The sequence below is a fragment of the Sorex fumeus genome, unplaced genomic scaffold, assembly GCF_029834395.1.
Source record: "Sorex fumeus unplaced genomic scaffold, SorFum_2.1 ptg000045l, whole genome shotgun sequence".
Lineage (NCBI taxonomy): Eukaryota > Metazoa > Chordata > Mammalia > Eulipotyphla > Soricidae > Sorex > Sorex fumeus.
Window position 1 is genome coordinate 5,940,306 of NW_026606102.1, and position 24,908 is coordinate 5,965,213.

The following is a 24,908-nucleotide window of genomic DNA, read 5'->3' on the forward strand; positions in this document are numbered from 1 at the left end:
TCATGCATGATCAAGAATTACTGGGTGGGCCAGAGCAGTACAGCAGGTAGGACATTTGCCTTGCATGTGGCTGACCTGGGTTTGATTCCCGGCATCCTATATGATCCCCTGAGCACCGCCAGGAGTGATTCCTGAATGCAGAGTCAAGAGTATTCTTGAGTATTGCCAGGCCGTAGCCCCCCAATCTTTTTAAAAAAAGAATCACTAGGAGGGGTCCTAAGATCTCCTGAGTACACCTTAGGAAGCCAACCCCCTACTAAAAAAACAAAAAGTAACTCAGATCAACAGCACAGCTAGGGAATGGGACTAATTCTGGATCCACTGTGACTTTCCCTGTCCTCTCCAAAGCACCCAAGGATAAAATCCAAGCACACATGTCCCTGAGCCTGCCAGAATGTCCAGAGCTGAGAAACGTTTTCCCAAGACCTAGCTCAGGCAGTCCTGATCAGCACTTCCTGACTTCATAGCGAGTCTGTCATCAAACGCCCCCACCGCAGTCCACGCTGCGCTATGCACCAGCTCACATCTGCTTTCTCCCCACCCGGCGCTTCTCCTCACTCTCATCCTCTTTCTCTGCAATGCCAAAGGCTCATTCACTAGGTTCCAGAGTTTTCTCTCTCCCTCTCTCCCACCAGGACATTTTGAGAGGAAACTCCCTCTTCCCCTTCTCCATTATCATGGATTTGTTTGAACCGTGGGAAGGACACGAGGAAGGAAACAGTATTTCAGCGAATGGCTCACTTGTGTCACTTGAATTCTTCCCATCATCACCAATCTGTACACGGCAGAACCAAACCAAACTCCAAACCCACCACCCTACCCACTTCAAAGGGCCACAAAAGTCAATCCCCAAAAAAAAAAAAAAAAAAAAAAAAAAAAAAAGTCAATCCCCACTCCCGAGGGGACAGGGGTGAGGGGGACCCAAGTCTAAACACCATCAACTGAGGCCAAGGACAGAACCAACACCTCAAGCTCTCTCTCTCTCCCCCTGAGCCCAGCCAACACGTGGCGAACGTGCTGCCAACAGAAATGTGAAAGACAAAGGTTCTGTTTACTGAGACGCCTATTTTGAGAGTGTCTCGGAGCCTGTCAGTGAGTCAGCTGCCATGTGGATGTGCGAGAGTGTGTGGAGAACGTACAGGTGGGTGTGGGAGCAGGGGCGCATGGGGAGCCTTCACTCCTGCCCACGGGAGTCAGGAGCGGGGAAGCAGATTGCATGAGTAACTCGTCCCCAGAAGTGTTGCTCCCTGTTCCACACCTCCTGGCTGGCACTGAGAATGGCAGAGCAGAAATGACCAGGCACCGCCTCACCCTGCAGATTCAGGGAGACGAAGATGCGGGTAGGGGAAGGAAGACATCCACTGGCTTTCAGGGGACACAGATCCCCTCCGACTAGTCTCTTCTCCCACGGGGGTGGGGCACCATTTAGCACAAGAAGGGAAGGAGTGAGCTGGGGTTGGACAGAAGTGCCCTCTTTAAGCAGGCATTTGGGCTGGCTGATCCTTCGTGGAAGACTCTTCCAGATGAGGATCTTGGGTAGAGATTCTCAGACTTATTTGCCTCAATGCCCCTTTTCTCCGGGGGAGGGGAATAACCCATTAAATGCACTTCCCCCCAAATCAACAAACCTAAGAGAACAAACAAAAGCACCCCTTCCCATTGACCCCCATCCTATTATTCCTTCAATCTCCACTTCCTTTTCCATGGTAGGCTTCCTACTGAAGATTTTTCCGTTGTTTCAGGACCACACCCAGCTGGGCTCAGGGCTTATTCCTAGCTCTGTGCTCGTGGATCACCTCTGGTGGGGCTCCGAGGGTGATAGGTGGTGCAGGGGATGGAAACCCGGTTTGTCCCACACAAGGCAAACACCTGACCTGCTGTGCTATTGCTCTGGCCCCTGAAGATGAGTTCTTATCTCTGTTTCCTCAGCCATACCTGGACAGTTTGAAGAGAACAGTTCTTTCCTGCCTTTCGGAAGCACTGGGAGTTGGGTAAGGAATGAGGCATGAATAGGGGAAGCAGCATGACTTGCTCACAGCCTAACCGTGTGAGGTGTAATAGGGCACAGACACGGCAAAACTTTTGTCCTTCGTCCCTTGCCCAGGTTCCTGCGCACTCCCAACGAAAGGTGAACAATGGGTGCACTGTCCATCCCGGAGCTGCGTGGAGACCTCTCCAGGTCGGTGGGTTCCTGCCACACAGAAGTCTGGGACGTGTGCATACATTTGTAAGTTTCAAGAGGCACAGGCAGTCACATGGCCCGCAAGTCAGGCAGCTCAATGATTTATTAAGCAAAGGTTACAGCACCTGTGCCTTTTTGTCAACAAATCAGGCCCATGCCATGCCAAGCGATTCTTCTAATAACCCAAATGGTAATTTAGTTTTAAATAGCATTTCAGATACCACAATTCTGTTGATGCAGAACAGTGATAGATTTGGGTGGCAGGGAAGAAATGCCTGTTTTTAATATTGTTTGCACTCATTTTTCATTTTAAAGAATTAGTTCTCGTCGGAGTTCTGCAGGTTAAGCATTTTATTTGAACATTCTGATTAAACTAGAACCTGAATCAAAATGAGTTCTTTGCTCAGTCCTTCTGTGTGGGAATTGGTATTTCTATTTATTACCTGATGATGAAATATTAACTTTTTTCTCCCTTCTAAATAAATGCCTCTTCTTAATGGCGCTCGTTTTCAGGGATCAGATGAAATTATGTGATGCCATTGAAATGGCCATTGGCTTTTTGCTATTTGAGATCATAGCATGTTCTCTATTATATTAGATCATTCAGTGGGTGTGTGGGGAACATTAATAGGGTCCAAAGTGGAGTAAATATTCAATGCCCTACAGACTTTTCTATATGTTATTATCGACTGTCATGAGACAATATTGAAAAATGAACTGGGGGCAGGTGGTGGTGGTTTCTCAGAGCAGAAGGGACTTTGAAAGGCTTCACCATGTTAGCAATGAGTTACAGAACAGAGAAGGAGGGAGGAGAAAGACTAAGACAACCAACAGCAAATAATGATGGCAACAGACAAGGGAGGCAGAGGAACGAGGCAGATAAGTTGGCAGGAACGCTCAAAGGAGCCAACACTGGGATGAGACAGACAATCCAACTGGAAGGCAGTTTGAACAAAAACTAGCTCAAGGCAAGGCGAAAGAGAAGGCAGTTCTGTCTCGGCAAAGAGGAATTCTCTGGAGGAAAACACAGACTGGAAGAGAAGGAGGAGGAAAAATGGCTTTCAATTATACATGTTATCTTTCCCTACCAATCATTACAGATGATGAATAGGTGCAATAAAAGCCAATATTCAATTTTTTCCAATTTACATGGAAAGAAGGCCATAATATATTGTTAAGGGGGAGAAACAGCAGGTTACTAAGCAGAGTATATAATATGATCTCATTTTAGCAATGTAACTGTATGCATATGAAGAGTCTGAATAGATTTATACAAAAATGTTAATAGTAGGACTACAAGAGATTTTTTAAAAATTATTTTCCCCATCTGCACTTTTCACAATTAACATGAATCATGACTGGAAGATGAAAAAGTCATGATTTTTAAGATTTCCTTGTATTTCATTGAAATTCATCCTATAGACACTAGCCACCCTGCTATGTGCTAGGTGTGAGAATCTGTGGAGAGGTCAGTATACAATAAGAATTCAAAAACCAAATATATATATATATATATATATAGACTGTTTTACAGAATTTTAGGTTCCTGGGCTAGAGAGATAGTTCAGTGCTTAAGGTGCTCACTTTGCATACAGCAGACTCTGGTTTGATCTCTGACACTGCATATAGTTTCCCAAGAATCGTTTTTAAAATTTTGATGAAATAAACAAGATATAAAGTTATTCTTAACCACTTTTTAGTGTACAGTTGAGTGAAATTCATCCATTTGCACTTTTTTTTTTTTTGCTTTTTGGGTCACACCAGTCAACGCTCAGGGGTTACTCCTGGCTCTGCACTCAGGAATTACTCCTGGTGGTACTCAGGGGGCCACATGGGATGCTGGGAACCAAACCCGGGTTGGCCATGTGCAAGGCAAATACCCTCCCCGCTGTACTATTGCTCTAGCCCCCAACTATTCACATTTTCTTATAACGATTTCACCATCCATTTCCAGACTTCTTTCATCTTACAGAATTGGAACTCTGTACCCATTAAACAAGAACTCACCAGCCCATCCTCCCTCAAGCCTCTGTCACCTCCAATTTGTTCGCAGTCTCAATAAATCTGGTTGTATCAGGTTCCTTGAAATCATGGCATTTGGATTTCTGTGATTGGTATATTTAGTATAACATAATCTCTTCAAGGTTTATTCATGGTGTACAATGCCCCATTTTTTTTAAGCGTAAAATAAGACATGCCAACCACTTAAAAATGGTATGCCCATAGTGCAATAAAAGTACCATATTCTGGGTTTTGTGTTCTTTTTGTTTTGTTTTGGGGATACACTTGGCTGTGCTCAGGGCTTACTACTGACTTTTAACTAAGGATAGCACACTCAAGAGAACATATGGGATGCTGGAGATCAAACCTGGGTGACTGTGTGCAAGGCAAATGCCCTACTTGATATACTATCACTCTGGCACTTACCATATTCTGTTTCTCTACTTATCTGTCAATGGACACCAGAACTGCTTCGACTTTTTGCCTACAGTGAATAACTATATATTTTTCTACACATTTTGTTTTCAGTTATTTTAGGTAAACACTAAAGATTATATTTTAGTACAATCTCAGATTAAAATCAAGGAATCTGCCAGTAGCATTCCTGTGCATTGTGAATCTTTGTGCATCTCTGGAGAACAATGCCCTACCCCCACCCCGCCCACCCCATTGCCCCCATTTCAGGAGGCAATGGTGCAAAGACATTGGAGTGAGACAGAACCATGGACATAACCGTGTTCCACTTCTTTCTACTGTATGACCTTGGAGATCTCAAGGTCAAGTTAATCTTTAGGGCTCAGGTATCACATCCATGCAGAGGAAGTAATTATATCCATCCGGTTTCCTTGGTTATAAAAATTGAACTGGACAAGGGGGATTTAGTACACAGACAATGCTCAACAAACTGTAGTAACAGATAATCAAAGAGCTCTCTTTTTAAAAAAAGATCATATGAAAAACTAAAAACTGCCTACTAAAAACAAGTCTGTGCATCGATTCAAGTTCTCCCTACTAGGTAAAACAGAGGCCATATCTAATCATTCTTCTACAGGTTTTGTTTCAGGAATGAACACTCCACCGGGAACAAATCACTGGGAGGAAGGCACTGAGTACTTTTTAATGCAGGCCATTTTCTGTATTCTTAAGACTCAAATGTCTGTTTATAAAATAAATTTTCTTTTAAGTAAGTAGAAAACAAAACTTTCATTTCCCAGAAAACTTCCCCAGAATTTGCTTAGCATAAGTTACATCTATCACTAACAAAAGTATTGATATAGAAAAATGCAAGCTTGCCTGAGAACTTACTCATATTCAAATTACGTCCTTCAAAATTCCTTCTAAAAAATAAATAAAATTCCTTCTAAAAATTCCCCTCTGAAAGGAATGTTCTTTCAAAGACAAGCTTATCTCAAAAGTGAACTATTAGTGTTTTAATGTTTCTGTTTAAAAGTTTATTTGTTTTCTAGAAAACAACTCTTTAAAAATAAAAGTTTGCTTATACCTTTGAATTAAAGTATTTAGAGAACATAGTTTTTTTATGTTGGGATATTTAAAAAAATGATTAAAAAGGAAACTCCATCAGCACACTTTCTCACGAGACAATTGGGGATGGCTTTCTTTAAGCCAAATGTGGCAGGTGTCACTGTGATAAGAAACATTTAAGCTGTTGTTCTGATGATGCCAAATATTTAACGGAAACAAAAAATATTCAGTTCCAGATGCCAATATTTGGGTCTAACTACATGACATCATTCATCCAGATGCGTGGAAAATCTGGATTTTTAAGAACTGAATTTTTGTGGTCAACATAATGAAGACTCACTTTCTGGGTTAAACAAGGCATTTGGGAAACAAAGCCGCATTAGAATGTAACATGTTTTGATTATCAGGGAAGGAACTGACTGGGGACACAGGGTAGAAATTCAGTGATATGAATCACGTAAAAAACATTTTCCATGTACAATACAAACATGACATTTCAAAGCTGCGATTTTGAGGCCCTTCATGAAGCAATCGAGGCAGGAGTGCTCTGAAGAGGATACAGAGTGATACCCCCGCCCCCAATACTTCCACCTCCCAACCTTTGGACATGAATACATGAGCCAAATGTCCAGAATGAATTGAGATTCTTCTACTTTAATGTCTTCCTGGTAATTATTCAACTTCATATCCTCCCCGTTCGGTATTTGAAGGTAAGGAAAAATAAGCAATAAACGTCGACGATTTTATGAGCAGTAATGAACAGGAGATGCTAATCCCAGACCATCAGACACAAGGCGGTTTCTGAAGAAATGCAGAAATGGGAGAGTCAAGAGTTAACTTCCTCCCTCCCCTTTTGGCTCCCCCTTTCCTTCCAGCTGCCTCCTCTGAAGCTGTACTTTGTGTGACCCTGTTGGGGTGTAAGAAAGCCTTCACATGCAATGAGGTTTAACCCATGCTGTTGACAGAGAAATATACTAAAACTCCTTATAGAGGGAGCCTAAGTGGACCAGGAAGCCCCCTCATAAGCACCTGGCCAGGGGATTACACAGATAAACAGGCTATAAATTAGGTATCTGGAGATTAGAGGCTGAGGCCTGGGCACATTTGGTCCTGGAGACTATTCTCTAACAGCCTGTGGAGGCCCCTCTGAGGAAAACTCTGGCTCCCTGTCACTTATCGTGATCTCGTGTCATGTTCTAATGAGCAAATCAGAGTGTTGTTCCTTTCAAAATTTGAATCTAAGATGATTTCAGAACCCTCAATGTCTCTCCATCGACTCCCTCTGAACTCAAAAGTCATCATTTTCTCAATTCACAACAGCCATTTCAAAACAAAACAAAACAAAAAACTTCTGGACCTAAACCACCACAAAACACAACTCTCTATTGAACAAAAAGCTCCCCATGTCCTGCTCTACTCATTTCTCAGTCACCTCCTTTAAATCATGACATCCGTGTCACACATATAGGCCAGTCCCCCGTCCACCCCCAGACCCACTGGGCCCCTCAGAAGACCAATGACAAACAGCTCCATTTTCTGTACCAACACCAGCAACTTAATGAATGCTCAGGGCTCAAAACGGTCCTTTCCCACTCCCTTTAGCAAGCTGGCCAAATTCCTGGGACATCTAAGAAATATGAAAGAGTGACCAGACCACACCATGTTCAGCAAGTACATTTTGATGTCACTGGCACTCCAGGAACTTGGGGGCACCCTCAGGAAGTCTTGGCCCATGGAGAACGGAGTGACCTGAAATCCTGGAGGAAGTAACACGCACACACAGCCGAGCTCAAGCAGGTCTGCTCTGACGCCCTCCTCTTCTGCCCCCTCAGTACGAGAAGCACACACGGCAGGCGAGGTTTTCCAGGATTTCGGAGGACCCTTAAACAGGACCCTTGAGGGGCCGGGGACGCAGGCGGGGTCGGGAGGAAAGGGGACCAAACAGGGGCTGGCGGGGAGATGCAGACTGTCGTGCGCAAAGACGAGCTCCGAGGCACCTGATGGATAAAACAAGCGGCACCACATACAGAAAAGATGAGAGCGGCCCACCTGTGTCTGTTGCGGGATATTTACAAAGCTTGGATCCCGTGGTCCAACACTGACGAATCGGTTTGCGGGGGAGGTGCTGGGTGTCGAGTAGGCTGTGAAGGGAAGGGACACATGCGTTCAGGAAGCAGCACGAGATTGCACACGCAAACAACACCAAAACACACAAGTCTCCGAGCCCACGCAGCTGATTAATGAGGAAATGTGCCAACACTGCGGCTAGCCAAGGGATGGGGTGAGAAGGGGCATTTTAGGCAGTCAGAAGGACGGGAGGGGGAGGGTGGGGGGGGGGTTGGGAGCTGACTTCTAAAGACAGCTGGGGTAAACCATGTCAAATGGGGGGCTCAGCTGAGCTCTTTTCCTCTTCCGTCCTCCAAATGAGATCATGCAGGACATTTGCAGAGCATACTTTTGGGGTTAAACATGAGCTCTGGGAAGAACTCGCCTAGTCTTCGGAGCACAAGGAGAAAAGAATTAGGGAGAAAGGGGAGGAAAGAAGTTCATGTTGCAACCTTGCTTTGGACACTACTATGTAGCTGCAAAAAAGATGGAAGAAAACAAATCAGAAGATGCTCCCATGTCTCTGTAGTTCAAAGTCGGCAGAGAAGGGATTCAGGGGTCCCCCAGCAAGAGGGGGTGGAAAACCACCTAGAACCAGCAACCTTTATTTTTTTAATTTTTATTTATTTTTTGCTTTTTGGGTCACACCTGGCGATGCACAGGGGTTACTCCTGGCTCTGCACTCAGGAGTTACTCCTGGCGGTGCTCAGGGGACCATATGGGATGCTGGGAATCGAACCGGGTTGGCCACGTGCAAGGCAAATGCCCTACCCGCTGTGCTATCTCTCCAGCCCCAAGAACCAGCAACCTTTAGAAGTCGGGTTGGGGTGTTCAGTATCTTTCCTAAGATACTGAAGGACCCACATTTGTAGTCTTCCTCCACTATCGGTCAGTGACTGGGGAACCCTCTTGTAAACAGAGTCTCATACTGGAGCCAAGGGGGTACCTAAGTCTGTGGGTGGGCTGTGCACCTGCATGTATGAGCACCACTATGAAGAGAGAGACTTTGGCAGTGTAGGAGATTGAGGGGGAATGTTTGATTTTTGGAGTCACACATGCAACCTGGCTTTTCTTGCCAGAGGTCCCAAAGACAGATCCACACACTCTGCACTACAAAAAATATGTATGTATGTATGTGTTTATATATATACATATATAAATACATATATATATATATATATATATGAGATAGACCATATCCCATTGCTGAATTTCAAATTCTTTACCAATGCTCATTAAAGGCCTAGGTTTGACAGGGGTGAGTTGGCGGGGAGGGGCGTGAACTCTACCTACTATCTATAAGCTGAAGAAATGTTTTATAAAAAAGGAAAACAAAAGCAAGGGTCTAATACAAAATGGCTATACCCCACCCCCACTCCCCACCACCACCTTTGTGACATCATGACATCATCTGCTTCTCACGCTTTGACCTTCTGTCTTCTAGAACACTGCTCACTTCTGATTTCTCTTGTGAACACATTTGAGGCTTAAACAAATGGACTTGCAGCCATCTGGCCCAAGTGGTTGGTCATCTTCGATAAGAGTTTCAGGTTTGAGATAATCACTTGTGGGACTATGCGAAACCAGCCCTGGGCAGAGGTTGAACATGTGTGCTCTCGGTGCTTCTCAAGAAGCAGCTTTTCTTGGTAGGAGGATTTGTTTTAGAAGGAGCTGCCTATTAACGCGTTCTATAAGATAATCTCAATGGGCTATCCTGTCTAGTAAACCAAATCTCCCAAATTTCTCCCCAGCCCTGCCCTGCCCCCAGGTCAGAGTAATAAAAACAGATCTAAGAACCACCTCTGCACTGAGTCACCCGCAAAGTGCCTCTCCCTAAAGAAATCAAAAAGAAATAATTTTTTTATTTTGAAGTTTGATGAATTAATAATACCCTTTACTAATTGTCTTATTCTGCTGATTATTTAATTATTATTATTACTTTTTTTTTTTTTACTTTGGGGGCCATACCTAATGGTGTTCAGGGCTTACTCCTATCTCTGCACCACTACTTTAGCATGCTTTGACAAAGTTTTAAGGTGAAAAGGATGAGCTGTAATTACCTGGTGGTTTATTTACCTGTTCCTGGGGCACAAAAGAGGATGTGGGGGAGATAAAGAGGAAGCCAAGGAATGAAATAACCTGTTCAACCTGTTAGCGGATGGGGGTGGGGGGAAGGCATGCTTTTACAGGTGACTACAGAAGAGGGGTAAGATGGAACCAAAGGCATGATGGGTATGCAAAGGAGCTAAAAGGAAGTTCCTGAGGACAGATGGGGACCTGGGAGTTCTGGCTTTACAATGATCTCAGAAACAGCATGCTGACTCATCCAAAGGGACACGGCTGCTGTGTGTGCCTGCGTAATGTGTGTGAGGTGTTAAAAGTCCTCTGCTGATCACAGCAAGCTCACTACGTCTGCAAAGGTTTGTGTTCCACCTCATCCTCTATTTTCCTTTGACCAACGTTCGCCATGTGGAAGAAGGTGCAGGCACGCAGTTAATTTAGCCACTCAGAACACGCCAAGGCAAACACTGAACAGCTCCCTTCCTTCATTCACAAGTCAAATCCTGCAGAGTTCTAAAGATTAGGGATCCCACAGGTTACTAAAACGATTCTCAGATTTGCTCTGGGGTTGAGAAAAGAAAGTGCAATCACAAGAGTATGTTTGCATTAAAATAGACCATTACAACTACAAAACTCTGGGACTCTGAGTACCCAAGCCATTGAATGGAACAAATTTATTCTATAGAAAGAGCATCTGGGAAAAATCAAGGAAACAGGAAAAACAAGGAAAGGAAGAAAGAAATTCTGGCTCAACTTCCATTACTGTAGCTATAAAAGGCAGTGAGTGAGTTTACCTCTAACAGAACGTAGTTCCAGAAATGATAGGACAGACATTAAGTTTGATTCTCCTTAAGACATGGTGTAAGAAGGGAATTATAATGAACAAAAACCTCAATTGAAGCTTCTTATTTAAACAACCACATATACCATAGTGAATCAATTATACATGCACAGTTAAGAGCTTTCAACATGAATATAAAATCAAGAAAAGGGGGCAATGTGATAATTAATCATATACAACTGTGTTTACTATGCTATTATATTATATTCATATCTCCCTTATAATTTTTGCCCTATTTACAACAGCAATTATCAAATGCTGCAACAAAGAGCATCAGGAAAGGGGGAGATACTTGTAGGCACTTGGGGGGATTTAAGGGAAGATTTAGGGGTATTTGATAATTTTCTCATAAAGTCAATAGGGAAATCAATTTGTTTGATACTCTCATTGTAAAAGTCCTCATGGAAATACGGAAAGAGGACTACTAGGAGTCAAATAATTAATTATTTGGCTGCTTCTGGGGTGGAAAGTGCCTACCCTTTTTAGCAGTCATTTTACTTACATGAGCAATATCACCATGGACCATTCCATAACACTGTGGCCTGTCATTCCTCTAAGAAGCTTCAGCCCACTTTTAATTGCACAAATCAGATCCTCTCTTCCGTTTTTATTTTTTAAATAATTTCAGGGGTGTGTGTGGCCTGCCAGGGACCCGACCCTGCTCACCCGGGAGCAAGGCAAATGCCCTACTCTCTGTGCATCTTAAGGGGCCCATTTTTTAATGTGTCTCTTCACATTATTCAGCAGTCTGAGTTTAGCCCTAGCTATAGGGATAACTGCAAAAGCCCAAGCCAGAATTTGCCCTGGGAGGCAGAATATCTCCTACTTCTCATTTCTCTTTTGCATGGCTACTTCCTTCATCCTTTACAGAGGCAATTCAAGCCCTGTCTAAGGACAGGCACTGTACAATGGGCTGGGCAAGAGTTTAACAACAGTTGTTTGGGGGTTCACCAACTGTTCTTTGGGGACACAGAGATACTACTGCAGTTAGGGTGCACTGGGGTTCCATCCCCAACTCTATATGGCCTCTGAGCATCACCTGTTGCAGAGGCCAGCCTGGTTCTGGTCTCCATTGGGTGTCGCTCTTTAGACCCCTGAGAACTGCCGGGGTGGCCCAGATAATGCCAGCACTGCAGGAATTATCCAAGTATCCAACTACAACCACATTAGCTGAGAACCTTCAGCAACAGGCCAACAGGCAGCTTGAGCACTGCAGGAAAGAAAGCATCCCCAACGCTGTGTAAAAAAAAATCAATATAAACAGAACTCTTATTATTTGTAAGCAATTGTTTTATAGGGATGTGTGGAGGCTCTCTCAGGTTGTTTTAGGGTGTGCAAAAAAGGGCAGAAACCCTGTTATAAACACCTTTTATAAATCAGGGTGTCTAACTAAAAATGAAATAAAAATAGAAATGGCACATCTCTGTTAAAAACAATAAAAAGAAAAGGGTCAGAGACCCCTCCACCCCCCCCCCCCCTTGAGTGGGCAGGGGCTCCTCGGGAGAACCTCTCCCTGTTCTCTCAAAAAGGTTTCCCTGTCTGCCTGGGAGTCAAACAGATGCCCAGGGTTTGGGTTTGGGCTTGGGTTCAGTTGCTCTCCAGCACCTACAACGCTCTTGTGCATCAGAAGGAAGAAGAGCTGGGTCTGGCTGGGGGAGGCCTGACCTTTCCAGGCTGAATGGTCCAGAGTCTGCCTGAGAGGGCCAGTATCTCCCCTGTCCACCCCTGCCAATAAGGTTACTTGACTAGAGGCTAAAATGAGGCCAAATGATTCTGAGTAATGATGTTTCCAGCTTTTCCGTTGTGGGGGGGGAATTGAGAGGGGATGACTGAAGGAAAAGATATTAAGACATTAAGATATTTGCACGCATGCCTGTTGATGTCAAAATCAATGAAACCCAGGCAGGTCAGTAAGTAGGCATCGAGGTTGTTGCTTTGGAAAGGTCCGATTTAGGGTATAGTTTAAAACAGGTTGCCACTGGCACATACTACAGTGGGTTATACTTGAATAAGATTCAGTTACCACACAGACACTTTGTTAGGTGGGACTTTACACCCAGCAGTTCTCAGGACTTGCTCCTGCCTCTGTACTCAGGGGTCATTCCTGGTGGGACTCTGGGGACCTTATGTAGTGTCAGGGATCGAACCAGGGTCAGCTAGGTGCAAGGCACATCTAAACCCCTGTATCCTCTGTCTATCTCTTAACTGACAAAAATTGCAGCCTGGGAGTATGAACATATTAAACGTGAGCCATCATTAAACTAGCTCATCAGCACAGAGCAGAGCAGACCCTGCAGAGGGGTTTCCATATGCAGCTGAAATGTGAGTGCTCCCCTTCATCTTAGTATTCTATTTCGAATTGGGGTCTAGAAGAGTAGAAATGTCACCATGCTTTAGGGGTCCGTGCCAGGCCCATCACTCAAGTGCCCACATTCCTCTGCCACTGTCCCTTGGGAGCTTCCAGTCCATTCCTGCCTCTGGTACCATCAGATCAAGGCCCCTAGAGCATACAGAGGGTCCTTGATGAGGAAGGCCAAGTGGTGTCTCTGGGGCCTGCATCGCCTGAGCAGCAGGAGACCCGGTACCCCTGTCCCAGGGAGGGAAAGGGCAGAGGGAGGCAGTTTGGAGATCCTGGATTCACTTCAGACACAGGAAGCAATGCCCTCTACCCAGACTACAAACGGTAACAAAAATGGAAGAGGAATCTGTTTATTGCTCCCTCTGAGATTCCAATGCTCTGCTCCTCCTTCTCTATCTGAAGCCGAGCCCAGCCTGACCTCTGGAGTGGCCGTTCAGAGCGGAACAATATATTCAGATTCTCTCTGTGTCCTGAGCACTTGCTCTGGCTCAGCACTGGACTGAGCTTCTTAGTTTGTCTTGGCTGCTGTGCTGGAGGTGCCAGGAACTGAACCCAGGCCCTCACACATGCCCTCACACAAGCTACACTCTGGGAGAGACGATGGTTTACCAGGTCTCACTGCTTGGCTCAAAATGTTAGCATCCAAATGGAAGAATGAGTACAGAAAAGGAAGGAAGACACAGATGCTTGTGAGTCTAAAAACAAAACTCTGCGGGGCAGGAAGGGCGAGGAGCAGGATGCCAGGCCCGCAGGGGAAGGTCTTTCTAGAGGAGGCAGAGAGGCATCGGTGAGAGGCTGGCAAAGACGGTGAGAGGCCCCAAGAGTTAGTGCAGCACAGAAACAGAGGCAGGAAGGGAAGGAAAGCAGAAAAGGTTGGGCAGCACCAAGTGAGTCCTACCAGACAGCATGGGCCAGAGACATTAGTGTGTGAGAACGGAAAGGGAGCTGCCTGCTGGATCTATTTTCCTTTGAAGAGGAAGAAATAATTCATAAACAAAACACCGGCATTGATTTCTACTCTCCACACAAGTCCTCATTCTTATGCCCTCACCCATGCCCTGCTTTTAGCTCAGCGCTTCCCGTGCCCTTTACTTTCAGGCTGATTCCAGGTGGGGACTCTCCTCTAAAACCAATGAATCAGGAGTTCTATTTCACTCAGGACAGATGTTCCACACCTGTACTTCCACTATCTGCCTGGGAAGGTGCTAGTCACTGGAGATAAGAAATCAGACCCCACTAGGAGTGCAGATGCACAGAGCCGGAGTACTCCGGGGTGCTTCATTCAGAGGTTGGAAGTGACTCCTGGCAGTGAAGAATATCATGACCATCCTGTTCTTCGATTGCCTCAAGCAGGCCCCAGTAACGTCTTCTTCATCCTAGCCCTGAGATTTTTTAAAAAGTGCCATATTCAAGGCTCTTTCAGGGTTAGGAGACCCATCATTGTAACTGGTATTTGGCATACTGGGTACACCAAAAGTGAAGAATATATGCAGGAGAAAATGCTCGGTTGCATCTTCCAATGGAGACCCAACTAAATACCTCACTGAAGTCATACCTCAAATCTTTTCCTGCCATGCTCTTTTAAGAACAAAGGTCTGCTGAGAAAATGCTCATTATTCCAACAGTGTACAAATGATTGGAAGATAGATGGGCTGATTTCTGAATGAAACCCATTACCATGGAACCCACTTAGGAACTTTGGATAGCACTATTACTTGCAAGATCACAGAAGGAATGCTGGGGAAAGTGAAGTGTTTCCCTCCAAACAATCTATGAGTATCCACAAGCTGACAGGGTGTGGCAAGGCATTACCAATATCCTGACACAGCCAAGGAAACAATGCACAGCCTTCACTCACACATGCTCTGGTAATCAGGGACTCCGAAACTCCCACTTGATTGAATGGATGTTGAAATTTCTACCCAGATGTTTGGACTCTTGAAGCTAGCCACACTGAATTTCCATGATTCTGATCACATCTGTGTAGTCAGTTACCTCATCCTATTATCTCTGCAAATCTTTTTGTCTCTACAAACAAGTTACCAATGCTTCCAACAGAGACTCAGCCTTTGGGGCATGAAATTAAACCGTACTTATCGCTAGTAAATTATTACAGAACAACAAACCCACAAGCGTTCTTCCTGGAAAGCTAATGAATTCTAACATTCATGTATTAGCATTATTTAACATGTTTGGTAACTATCTCTGTGACATGTCTAATGTGCCAATAGTTCACAAGCATCATGAAAAGAATCAATTTAGTCAGATGTTTTTGCTCGACTGGTATATCTTAGAGTAAGAACCCTTCAAGGGAGCTAGGGGTTGATGCATGTCATGCTTTGAGAATGGAAGAAAGGAAGTCAGAAGGTAATTCATGTGTGTAGACAGAAAGAAAAGGACCTGAGAAACTTGTGAAGTGGAGATACCTTGACTTTCTGACTCCAACATCTACGTGTTATGAAGGTTCTTTATAATAAGGGCTTCTCCGAACATGGTCTATTGAAACTGCACCTATAATATGTTTGCCCTTTAAAAAATTATCTTAAAGGCTAAGAATATGGCCTTGTGTAGGTTCATTTAAATTTATTTCTGCTGGCTAACCCAAACTCTATCACTGTCATTTATTTTTATTGTAGGATGTGTTGTTCAACTGATAGAACAGATTTATTGATCAGAAGCAACAATCGTATATGGGTAGGTACAGGTAAGAGTTATAATAGAGAGCCACAGGGAATAAACCTTAGATTCAGCTGAGGTTTACTAAAAAAAGAAACTAAGATCAATATATTGGATCGCTCCCTTTTGAAAGGCTTCTGCAGCCTCTCAAACGGCAGTGTAACTCCATAAATCCACTTCTGGGAATTCATTCTCAAAAAGTCCTTAAAAGAACAGGTAAAGATTTATGCTCCAAGATGTTCATTACAGTATTACTTATAGGAGCAACACCCTGGAACTGAATTAGTGCTCCATATGCTGAAATATTTTGCGTCCATTATAACTTCTTTAATACCATCATGATACATTTATAAAATGAAATAAAAGAGTCATAGTTGAATTTTGGCTCACTATTTATTTTTTTTCTTTCCTTTGTTTTTTTCAGCTCACAGAGCTGAAGAGCTACCACAGCAGGTAAGGCATTTATTTGCCTTGCATGCAGACAACCTGGGTTCAATTCCAGGCACCCCATTTACCCATATAGTTCCCTGAACCTGCCAGAAGTGATTCCTGAGTGTAGAGCCAAGAGTAATCCCTGAACACAACGGGGTGAGCCCCCTCCAAACACCCCAGACCAAAAATATAAAAAGAGGGCTCATAATTCTAATGTTGTACCTTTATATTAACAGCCAGATGTAATTAAGGTAATGCATATGATAATACCTATTGATGTTTCTCAGTTTCAATACTTTTTCTTTTGCAAACTTTAATATTAAAAATTAGACTATACATTGTAAAATTATCTGCCATAGAGGCAGGGGGAGGGGTGGGACATGGGTGGGTGAAGGATACTGGGGACACTGGTGGTAGAAAATGTGCACTGGTGGAAGGAGGGGTGTTTGATCATTGTATGACTGAAACTCAAACATGAAAGCTTTGTAACTGCAGCTCATGGTGATTCAAAAAAAAATTGCATATGGAAAAAAAATCATGATTTTGAGAGGGAGAGGGGTTTTGTGTCACAATAGGAAAAATGTTTATAAAAAATTCAGTTTTGGTGGGGAGGGGAGTGGTGGGTGGGCAGTACTTGGGGGTAGTGCCGAGGAGCTACTCCTGCCTCTTCATTCGGAAATCGTTACTGGAAGTACTAGGGGGTCCATATGTGGTGCTGAAGATAGAACCAGAATCAGCCACTTGTGCCTTATCCCCTGCACCATCTCTAGCCCTAAAAAGACACGCATTAAGTTAGTATATGCACACTTGTACTTCCTGAGATCTTAAAGAAAACAGTGTGGTCAGACAGAAGCCCCTAAGAATGAAAATGGCTCTCATGCACAACTCCAAGCTCACAGTTAGGGGGATGCCTGGTGTTCTGTCCCAGTTAGAATATACCCTGATGCTTTCACACCCAAACTTCAGGTAACTGCACCTAAATTCCAGATGCAAAAAAATTTCTATGGATTCTATGGCCTGCCCTAACCCCCATCCCCACCTTCTGCCTATGTGTGAATAAATTATTTTAAGTCATTACACATCTTTAAAAAAACTAAACAGAATCACTGTATTTGATGGTAAAAGAGGGATTTAGAACTCAATGAACTTCATTCTCATAGAATAAAGAATCAAAGCATTGCTCCCAATATACCAGAATCCTAATCCTTCAACAAACAGTGTACATATGCCCCGACCCTGCTTTCTGGCACTGGATATACAGTTCTCTAAACACTTCCTAGCACCCTAGAACTCACAGACTATTCCATGAATTCATAGAGTCATCTACTTTTTGTTTAAAGGGTTCATAGTGCATATCATATTGGTAAATACTTAAGTTACTACCAATGGTTTATTATAGAACATGTTGCAGTGGGGACTTGAGTCCAACTATATGTGTAATTTCTAATTAGATTTTATGCAGTTATATAGGAGCCACACATTTTTTTATATAGAATTTTTCAATTGATCAAACACTAAATTGTCCTAGAGGTTAAACCAATTTTGAGTCCTCTAATTGTCTAGGGGAGTATGAAAAGTTTCCACATCTTTACCAGTAGGGTAGTAGAGGGGTACTTTTTGGGCCTCTATCAATCTGATAAGGAGCAGTACATTTATTTTAATTAGTGTTACTTTTATGCTACCTGAATAAGACATATTTCAAAATATCATGTTTATTTTTCTATTAAGTGCTTGGTCTTTAATTTACTTTTAATAACTACATATAGTTACATATATTACATATGTAGATATGTCTAAGCCTTTTAATAACTACATACAATGTACATGCATATAACTACATACATATTTTAAAAACTACATTGCTTTTAATTACTACATATAGTTACTCATATTACATATGTATATATGTATACATCTTCTGCAACATGTAAATATATTTTTCATTTTACCTTTTTGTCTGTCGAGTTTATTGTATTTTGTCTATGCACTCACTTTTGATGCCTTTAGAGTAAAATTTACCAGTCTTTTATTACATTTTTGGGGGGATACTACTTAGAAAGATACTACTTAGAAAGGCCTTCCTTGGTCCAAAATTATCAAAACAAAATTTTTCTTGTGGTATTTTAAGGTTTAACATTTGTATAATTTTTTTTGCTCCAGCTGGAATCTATTTTGGTGTAAGGAATTTTATTTTTTCTGGATGGCTAAAATATACTTTACTGAATAATACTTCTCCCTCGCCTAATGTAAAATGTCACTATGCTCAAATATTTTAAAAAATAAACAGGTTTCTTACATATATTAATATGTATATATTTAATGAGTCTCAGTTTCTTCAGAGGTGCATTACATATAAGCATACAAATGGGATAGTAGAGGCACTGGTAGAAGAATTAATATCAATGTGGAAATAGATCACAGTAAAAGAAAGTCCTTGGCATTAACAAATCAGATATTCACTTATGAAATGGCAGAAATAAGGACAGAATTCTTTGGAATTTTTCTGTATCCTGTCTGTGGTGTTGGAATCTATACTGCAAAAGCCAAAGAACTGAATGCCAATGGGTTACTTTTACTGAATATGAACTTGTTATTGTTTGCTTGTTTTTGGTAGTGGTCAGGATTGAACCCAGAGTCCCACACATGTAAGGGACAAGCTTTCCTACTGTACCAAATACCCAGTCCCTAAACTTAAAAGAAAAAAATATTATGGAAATGCCCAGCATCAGGAATGAAAAAGCATTTTGTGAAATGAAATGACTAATTTCTTTTATTGTTTTGTAACTATTCACCGTTTCTTCTCTAAAAGATGGTCCTTATGTCATCTAAAAACTGAGTAAATATGACATATCATTGAATGATTTCCTCTAAATTTATTTACTGATTAAAACAGTATGTTATACACAGACACAAAAGGATTAGCAGAAAGGAGACGTGTCATTATTTGGATGAAAATCCAGGAACTAATTTTCTAAGCATTTGTCAACAGCTAAACTCTGTCAAGCTCTGGAAATAAGGGGACACTTCCTTTATAAACACCTTCTGTGTTTTGACTTTCTATGTTATTATTTTATGTCCTTCCTCCACAATCTTCTCCCCTCTTCCCTCCTAATGAGTTCCTCATAGTCATAGGAACCAATTCGTACTAGAGTAAAGTCATCACCATCATCATCCCACCTTGGATACAGGATTTATACTGCAAAATGATGACAGCTTTGCGCTAAATCAAAGATTCTGATAAGATTCTCCCAACCAATGTCTGGACTCGAGTTTAAAGGGGGCTGGGTAAAGAGCATGCTCCCTACACCTATCTGAATGACCTTGAGAAAGTCCTCTTATCTCACTATGCCTTGTCTTCCTCGATTAGGCAGGACTGCGTTGAGGATAAAAACAGGATATGGCACATAAAAACAATTGTTAAGTGTTTCACCCATTAGTAAAAGCTCCACACTTTGTTGTTGTTATCAGTTTCAGACATATGTGGGCACACGGCTTTGCTTGATGATTTGTAGGGTTACACTAAGAGGTGCCCGGAATAATATGGGAAGGCACGTATATCTTAGAAAGACAGAATGAAATGACTGGAAGTAACATGGGAGCATGGATGGAGGGTCCGGAGCATCTGGAGAGTAAGCAAGGCAGGTGACAGTAGACACCTGAACCATAAATGCCAATCACCAAATAGTGGGGAGAGGGGTGGGTGGGAAGGAAGGTTGGACCAGAGGTGACACAGAACAAGGATGGAGGGTCATAGGCATTCTAGCGGCAGGTGTGGGTAGCAACTTTGTATATCAACACGAATTTTTTGGTTTGTTTTGGTTTGGGGTCATACCTGACTGCACTTAGGGCTTACCCTGGCTCTGCACTCAGGAATCACCCCTGGCTGAGGTTGGTGGAGCATATATGGTGACAAGAACCAAACCCTGATCAGCTGTGAGCAAGTCAAGCACTCTACCTACTGTATTATCACTCCACCGCAGAATCCAACACTATAAACATAAATACTATTGGAACCCTATGACTTAAACTGCAAAAATAAAAAGAAATACATAAAACCAGGTAGCTTTGTTAACCAAGAAACACTACTAAACATCCCCTAATGACTATCCTAGACAATTTCAATTCTAGACATTGATTATTATCAAGTTTGTGGCTCCTATTTATTCATATTTATTCACATGACTCTAAAGAGTTATTTGAGATATAAAATAAAATAATGAAAGAAACTTGCTTTAGATCAACAAAATTTGAGTTTTAAAAAATCATAAGTTCATGGCTAAAAAGGAACAAAGGAAAATGTTTTTGGTTCTTTTATACATTTTAAATAGAGATTTTGTGTTTCAAATTAATTAAAAAAAGAAAATATGCACGTTCATCTTCCTTTTTCATTAAAAACATTTAAAATTTTTTATTATATTTCTAGGTTATGATGCCAGTCTTCAATTTCTATTCTGGAAAATTCTATTTTTATAGTATGATTTAGTTGCTAACTAATACAAACACTGGACCTTAATAATACAATTAAGGAAAATGATAGTGCTTTCTGAATGAGCATGTCACAAACAGATCTAAACATGAGTTCTTCCTATTCGAGTTCTTTCCTTGGGAATCTTGGAAATGTTCATTTGTTTCTTTATTTTGGGGAATACTTGGGGATTATTCCTGGCTTTGTGCTTGGATATTGTATGTGCCACTGGGGACTGAACCCAAGTTAGCTGGATGAAACCAAGAGACTCAACTCCTGTGCTTTTGACCCTCCACTGGTTTTATCACATGTTGGAAAGGAGTTCCCTCTCAACAGATGATATGAAACTCAGTGAACTGCAAAGAACTGCTGTAGATATGATGGTAGAATCCCCAGTATCTAATGACCAATAAGATATCTAAAGGACATCTCAAATACAGTTTGGCCAAGCCAAATCCAATGTCCACTCCTCACCCAGAATACTGGGGGGTGGGAGGTGGGAGGGATACTGGGATCATTGGTGGTGGAGAATGGGCACTGGTGGAGGGATGGGCACTCGATTATTGTATAACTGAAACCCAAGCACAAAAATCTGTAAGTCTACAATTGTACCTCATGGTGTTTCACTAATAAAAATTTTTAAAAAATAAATAATTTTAAAAAAGAATAGTTCTTCCTAAGAGAAAAACAATGGATTTTCCTCAACCCATACCTAAGATGTCAATGAATCCTGCAGTCTTACTATTAACTATTGCCTCCCCCTCCACCCCACATTAGTACAGGTAGCACTTATACCACCTCACCTCTTCCATCTCACCTGTGTTCCTCTGAGTGACTTTCCCCACCTCCTCATGCCCACCCTTGTTTTATTCTTCCTCATTGTTCTTTGAGGACAATGGTTACTCACTGGTTTAAACTTTGGTGATTCCTTGTCCACAAGCAAAAATATTCTTCTGTTCACTTTTGCACCCCATGCGTGCCAGAACAGTGACTGGCATGTAGAACAGTCAAGATAGTTACTGATATTAAGAAGACAAAAGAACAAATCTCCCTGCTTTAATTCTTGCCCCTTACAATTTTTTTCTCAACAAAGACTTCAAATACATGATATTCCCATTCTACCCCTGTATTTAGAAAGATCCGACTACCATCATTAGAAAACACTGTAGGCTTGCATAGCTGCTTGGCTTTTAAAGGAGGATAAAGTATGTAGAATCATTCATCTTGCCTCTTTCTTATCTCTTACTTGGAGCAAATGCCCCAATCCTTATGATGGCTATCAAGATGTGTCGGACTCATCCTAGGGACCTCCCATCAGACCTGGCCACCTGCCCCCGCTCACTCACTGTTCTTTCAATAATAACCTCCAAGCTGACTCTCTTGCATGGCATGCTACCCTCACCATTCCTTCTGCTTGGAAAGTTCTGTTCTCTCCCCTCACACAGCTTTATCCTACAATTTGAGAAGGTCTTAGTTCATTACCCTTTTCTCTGACTACCTTGGTGTGGCTTTAGCCCATCTCCACTTCTGACCCCTCCAGACTTCCTTTTCCTTCCTGTCACTCACTCATTACCATCTTATATTCCACCTATTAAGTACACTTGCTCTTTGGTCTGTTGGCCTTCTTCCACCTCCAAAATATAAGGACTTTTAATCTCTCTTGTTCCCTACAAAATCTTAGCACCTAGAACATTACTTGACAACAGCTGATGGCTCAATGACTATTGATTGAATGAATGAAAGAAGGGATTGGTTCTTCCTGGTTAACAGAACCTACAAAGTGTTCATCAGTGGGCATGGAACACACTGGTTGTGAATTGATCTAAATGATTATTCTTTTTTTTTTCTTTTGGGTACTCCTGGCTCTGCACTCAGGAATTACTCCTGGTGGTGCTTGGGGGACCATATGGAATCTGGGAATTGAATCCGGGTTGGCTGTGTGCAAGGCAAATGCCATACCCACTGTGCTACTGCTTCAGCCCCCCAGATTATTCTTTTTATTCGTCACAGATTCCCAAGGCAATTGGACATCATCTATCACTCTTTCTCCAAATAAATAATCAACATTAAAGTTCTCCTTGAGAGCAGAACTGTTCTCTCCACTCCCACTCCCCTGTTTTCCAGGCCACTGGTAAGAATTTTTTCTATTAAAATGTATTTATTGCCCCACCTCCACCCCCAATGTGCCTGAGTCCTGTTTTCCTGGCCACAGCTGCAAGTATTGGTGCCAGAGGCAACTGATTAGTTTAAAAATACACACTCTGCTTTGGGCCAGCATACATTTGTATTTTATTAAAAGAGGATATTAAGAATGATGCCTTGGCCTTTTAACTGTCTACAGCATAGCACATCTGTCCCCTGGTTCATCCTGACAAGCTGCTGGTGGGAGAGAGCAGACAGTGTGGTTCCCAGTCATAGGGAACCACAGAGCTGTGACTCAGAGCGAGTCAGGAATTCTGGACCCTGGGCAAGATTTCTCTCTTTCATTCTCAAATCTTACCTGATAGCCATTTCAAAGCTCTCAACAGAAAAGGTTCTGCTATGTTATACAATTAATGGTTTTGAAAGAGCCTCGGTTTCAGACTGACCACTGGGATGCTGAACATCTGTACCTAATACCCTGCCATGATGATGTTACTTCTTGCTAACGTGAGCGCTAATAAACTGACAAAGATAAACAGGACCCAACCATCTTCTGGTTTTAATTTTTAGGAAAGCGCCTAATTTATGAAACGATATATTGGGCCCTAAATCTTTTATACAGGGGTAATCCAATTTTAGATCTTGAATGCCCCACCCTGCGCCAGCTGTTTTTTTCAAAAGGAAAGTTCCTCTTTCTCTTTCAAAATTGCAATACAAAATGGTATTCTCGCTCAACAGCTTCAGCATTTCCCCCTTCAAGCACACCTTTACCTGAGGTCCCTACACATGGGTCAAACTCCTTCCCGAATCTCTAGTGGCACCTAAGAAGCTCTCTATCCCTGTGTCGCCTATGTCAACTGCCGGTTTACCAGTTGTCTCCCTCAACATAGCTGACACTGCTTTGGAGTAGAGAGTCAGCATTTTACTGTGCTCTAAGCAGCTAAGTAAAGCAGCCCTTGACACGAGATAGGTGCTCAAGAGCTGAAGGCTGAAGAGTGAATCAATCTGAGGGGGTGGGGATCCAAGATGAATGTTAAGAGACGGGGGAGAAGGCTCCTCCTGTCTTGGCATCTGTTCCTTTCCATAGATTCTTAGCCCCTCTCTGGTCTCTCATATTTTGGGGATATGCTGTATTAGAAAGTAGAATCTGGAGGCGACTTGTCCTATTCCTTCCTCACCCTCTCTCAGCAGGACAGGTGCTGGCAGAAGTGTGCAGCCCTCTGGACTGCACCATCATCAGCTCTGTGTAGGACCCTCAAGGTGGGTGGGGGGGTTCGAAGAGACCAGCATGATCAGAGAAGGGGGAGATGTGTCTGGGCTGTGGTGTGAGGATGCTATTTGCATGGACTTCTAAATGATTTTCCAAAGAGGACAGAGTTTGATTGTCCATCTATTTTTTTTCTCGTACTTTATACAACCATGGATTAGAAGTCAGGCTGTAAGACAGTATTTTTTTGGGGGCGAGGGGTAGAGGAGTGGATGAGAATCCTGTTATCTCTTATCAGTGTGAACGACTGGGCTTTGAGATTTTTTTATTTGAGAGGGTTTTATGTTCCACATGAGAGGTCCCCGATACCCTCACTTTCTTACTTGTAAAGTAGATGATACCTGATAGATAGTACAAATCAATATATTGTGGTAAACTCAGCTAAACCTCAGAAATAAGAGCTAAAATATACAGGGAGAAGATTTACCTTGCTACACTATCAGTAGAATTTTTCTTTTCTCTACATGGTTGTGATTTAAAACCAAAGTACCAATTCACTATATCAACTTTGGGACTCTTTCTCCTGATACTTTGTTTTCTCCAAAAACCCTTAAACACTCTTCTAATGAACATGCAACCATAAGGCTTGGATGTGCCAAGACAATAATGCTGAAGGAATGTTTGATGCCGGCTGGGGAGGATGAGAAGGAGTATCTTCTGAACCGAACTCTGATTCATTACATGAAGCACTGTCCAAAGTATGGACTCAGGGGATCAGCCCGATTTAGGGGCTTGAGTCACTTTTTCATGTTCTTATAAACATAATTTACCACACTCTAAGCCTGGAGTCTTCCACTAGAGGAAATGTCAGTAGATAGATAATAAAACACGCTATTTGGAGGTGGTGGTTATTGTAGGATAACATTGGTTTGTCCTTTCTGCGTTGCCACAGGG

General features: G+C 42.4%; 1 protein-coding gene across 3 annotated transcripts in view; it reads right to left on the reverse strand.

The window, feature by feature from the left end:
- The window catches only part of NFIA (nuclear factor I A), a 389,510-nt gene that overhangs the window by 27,655 nt on the left and 336,947 nt on the right, over window positions 1-24,908 (reverse strand). For 2 of the 3 annotated variants that reach the window (XM_056122287.1, XM_056122286.1), the window contains exon 10: window positions 7,715-7,806. The exons of the other annotated variant lie outside the window; for it this stretch is intronic. In XM_056122287.1, the coding sequence (XP_055978262.1) occupies window positions 7,715-7,806 (92 nt within the window). The remainder of the gene's footprint in view (window positions 1-7,714; window positions 7,807-24,908) is intronic. 3 annotated transcript variants of the gene reach the window in all.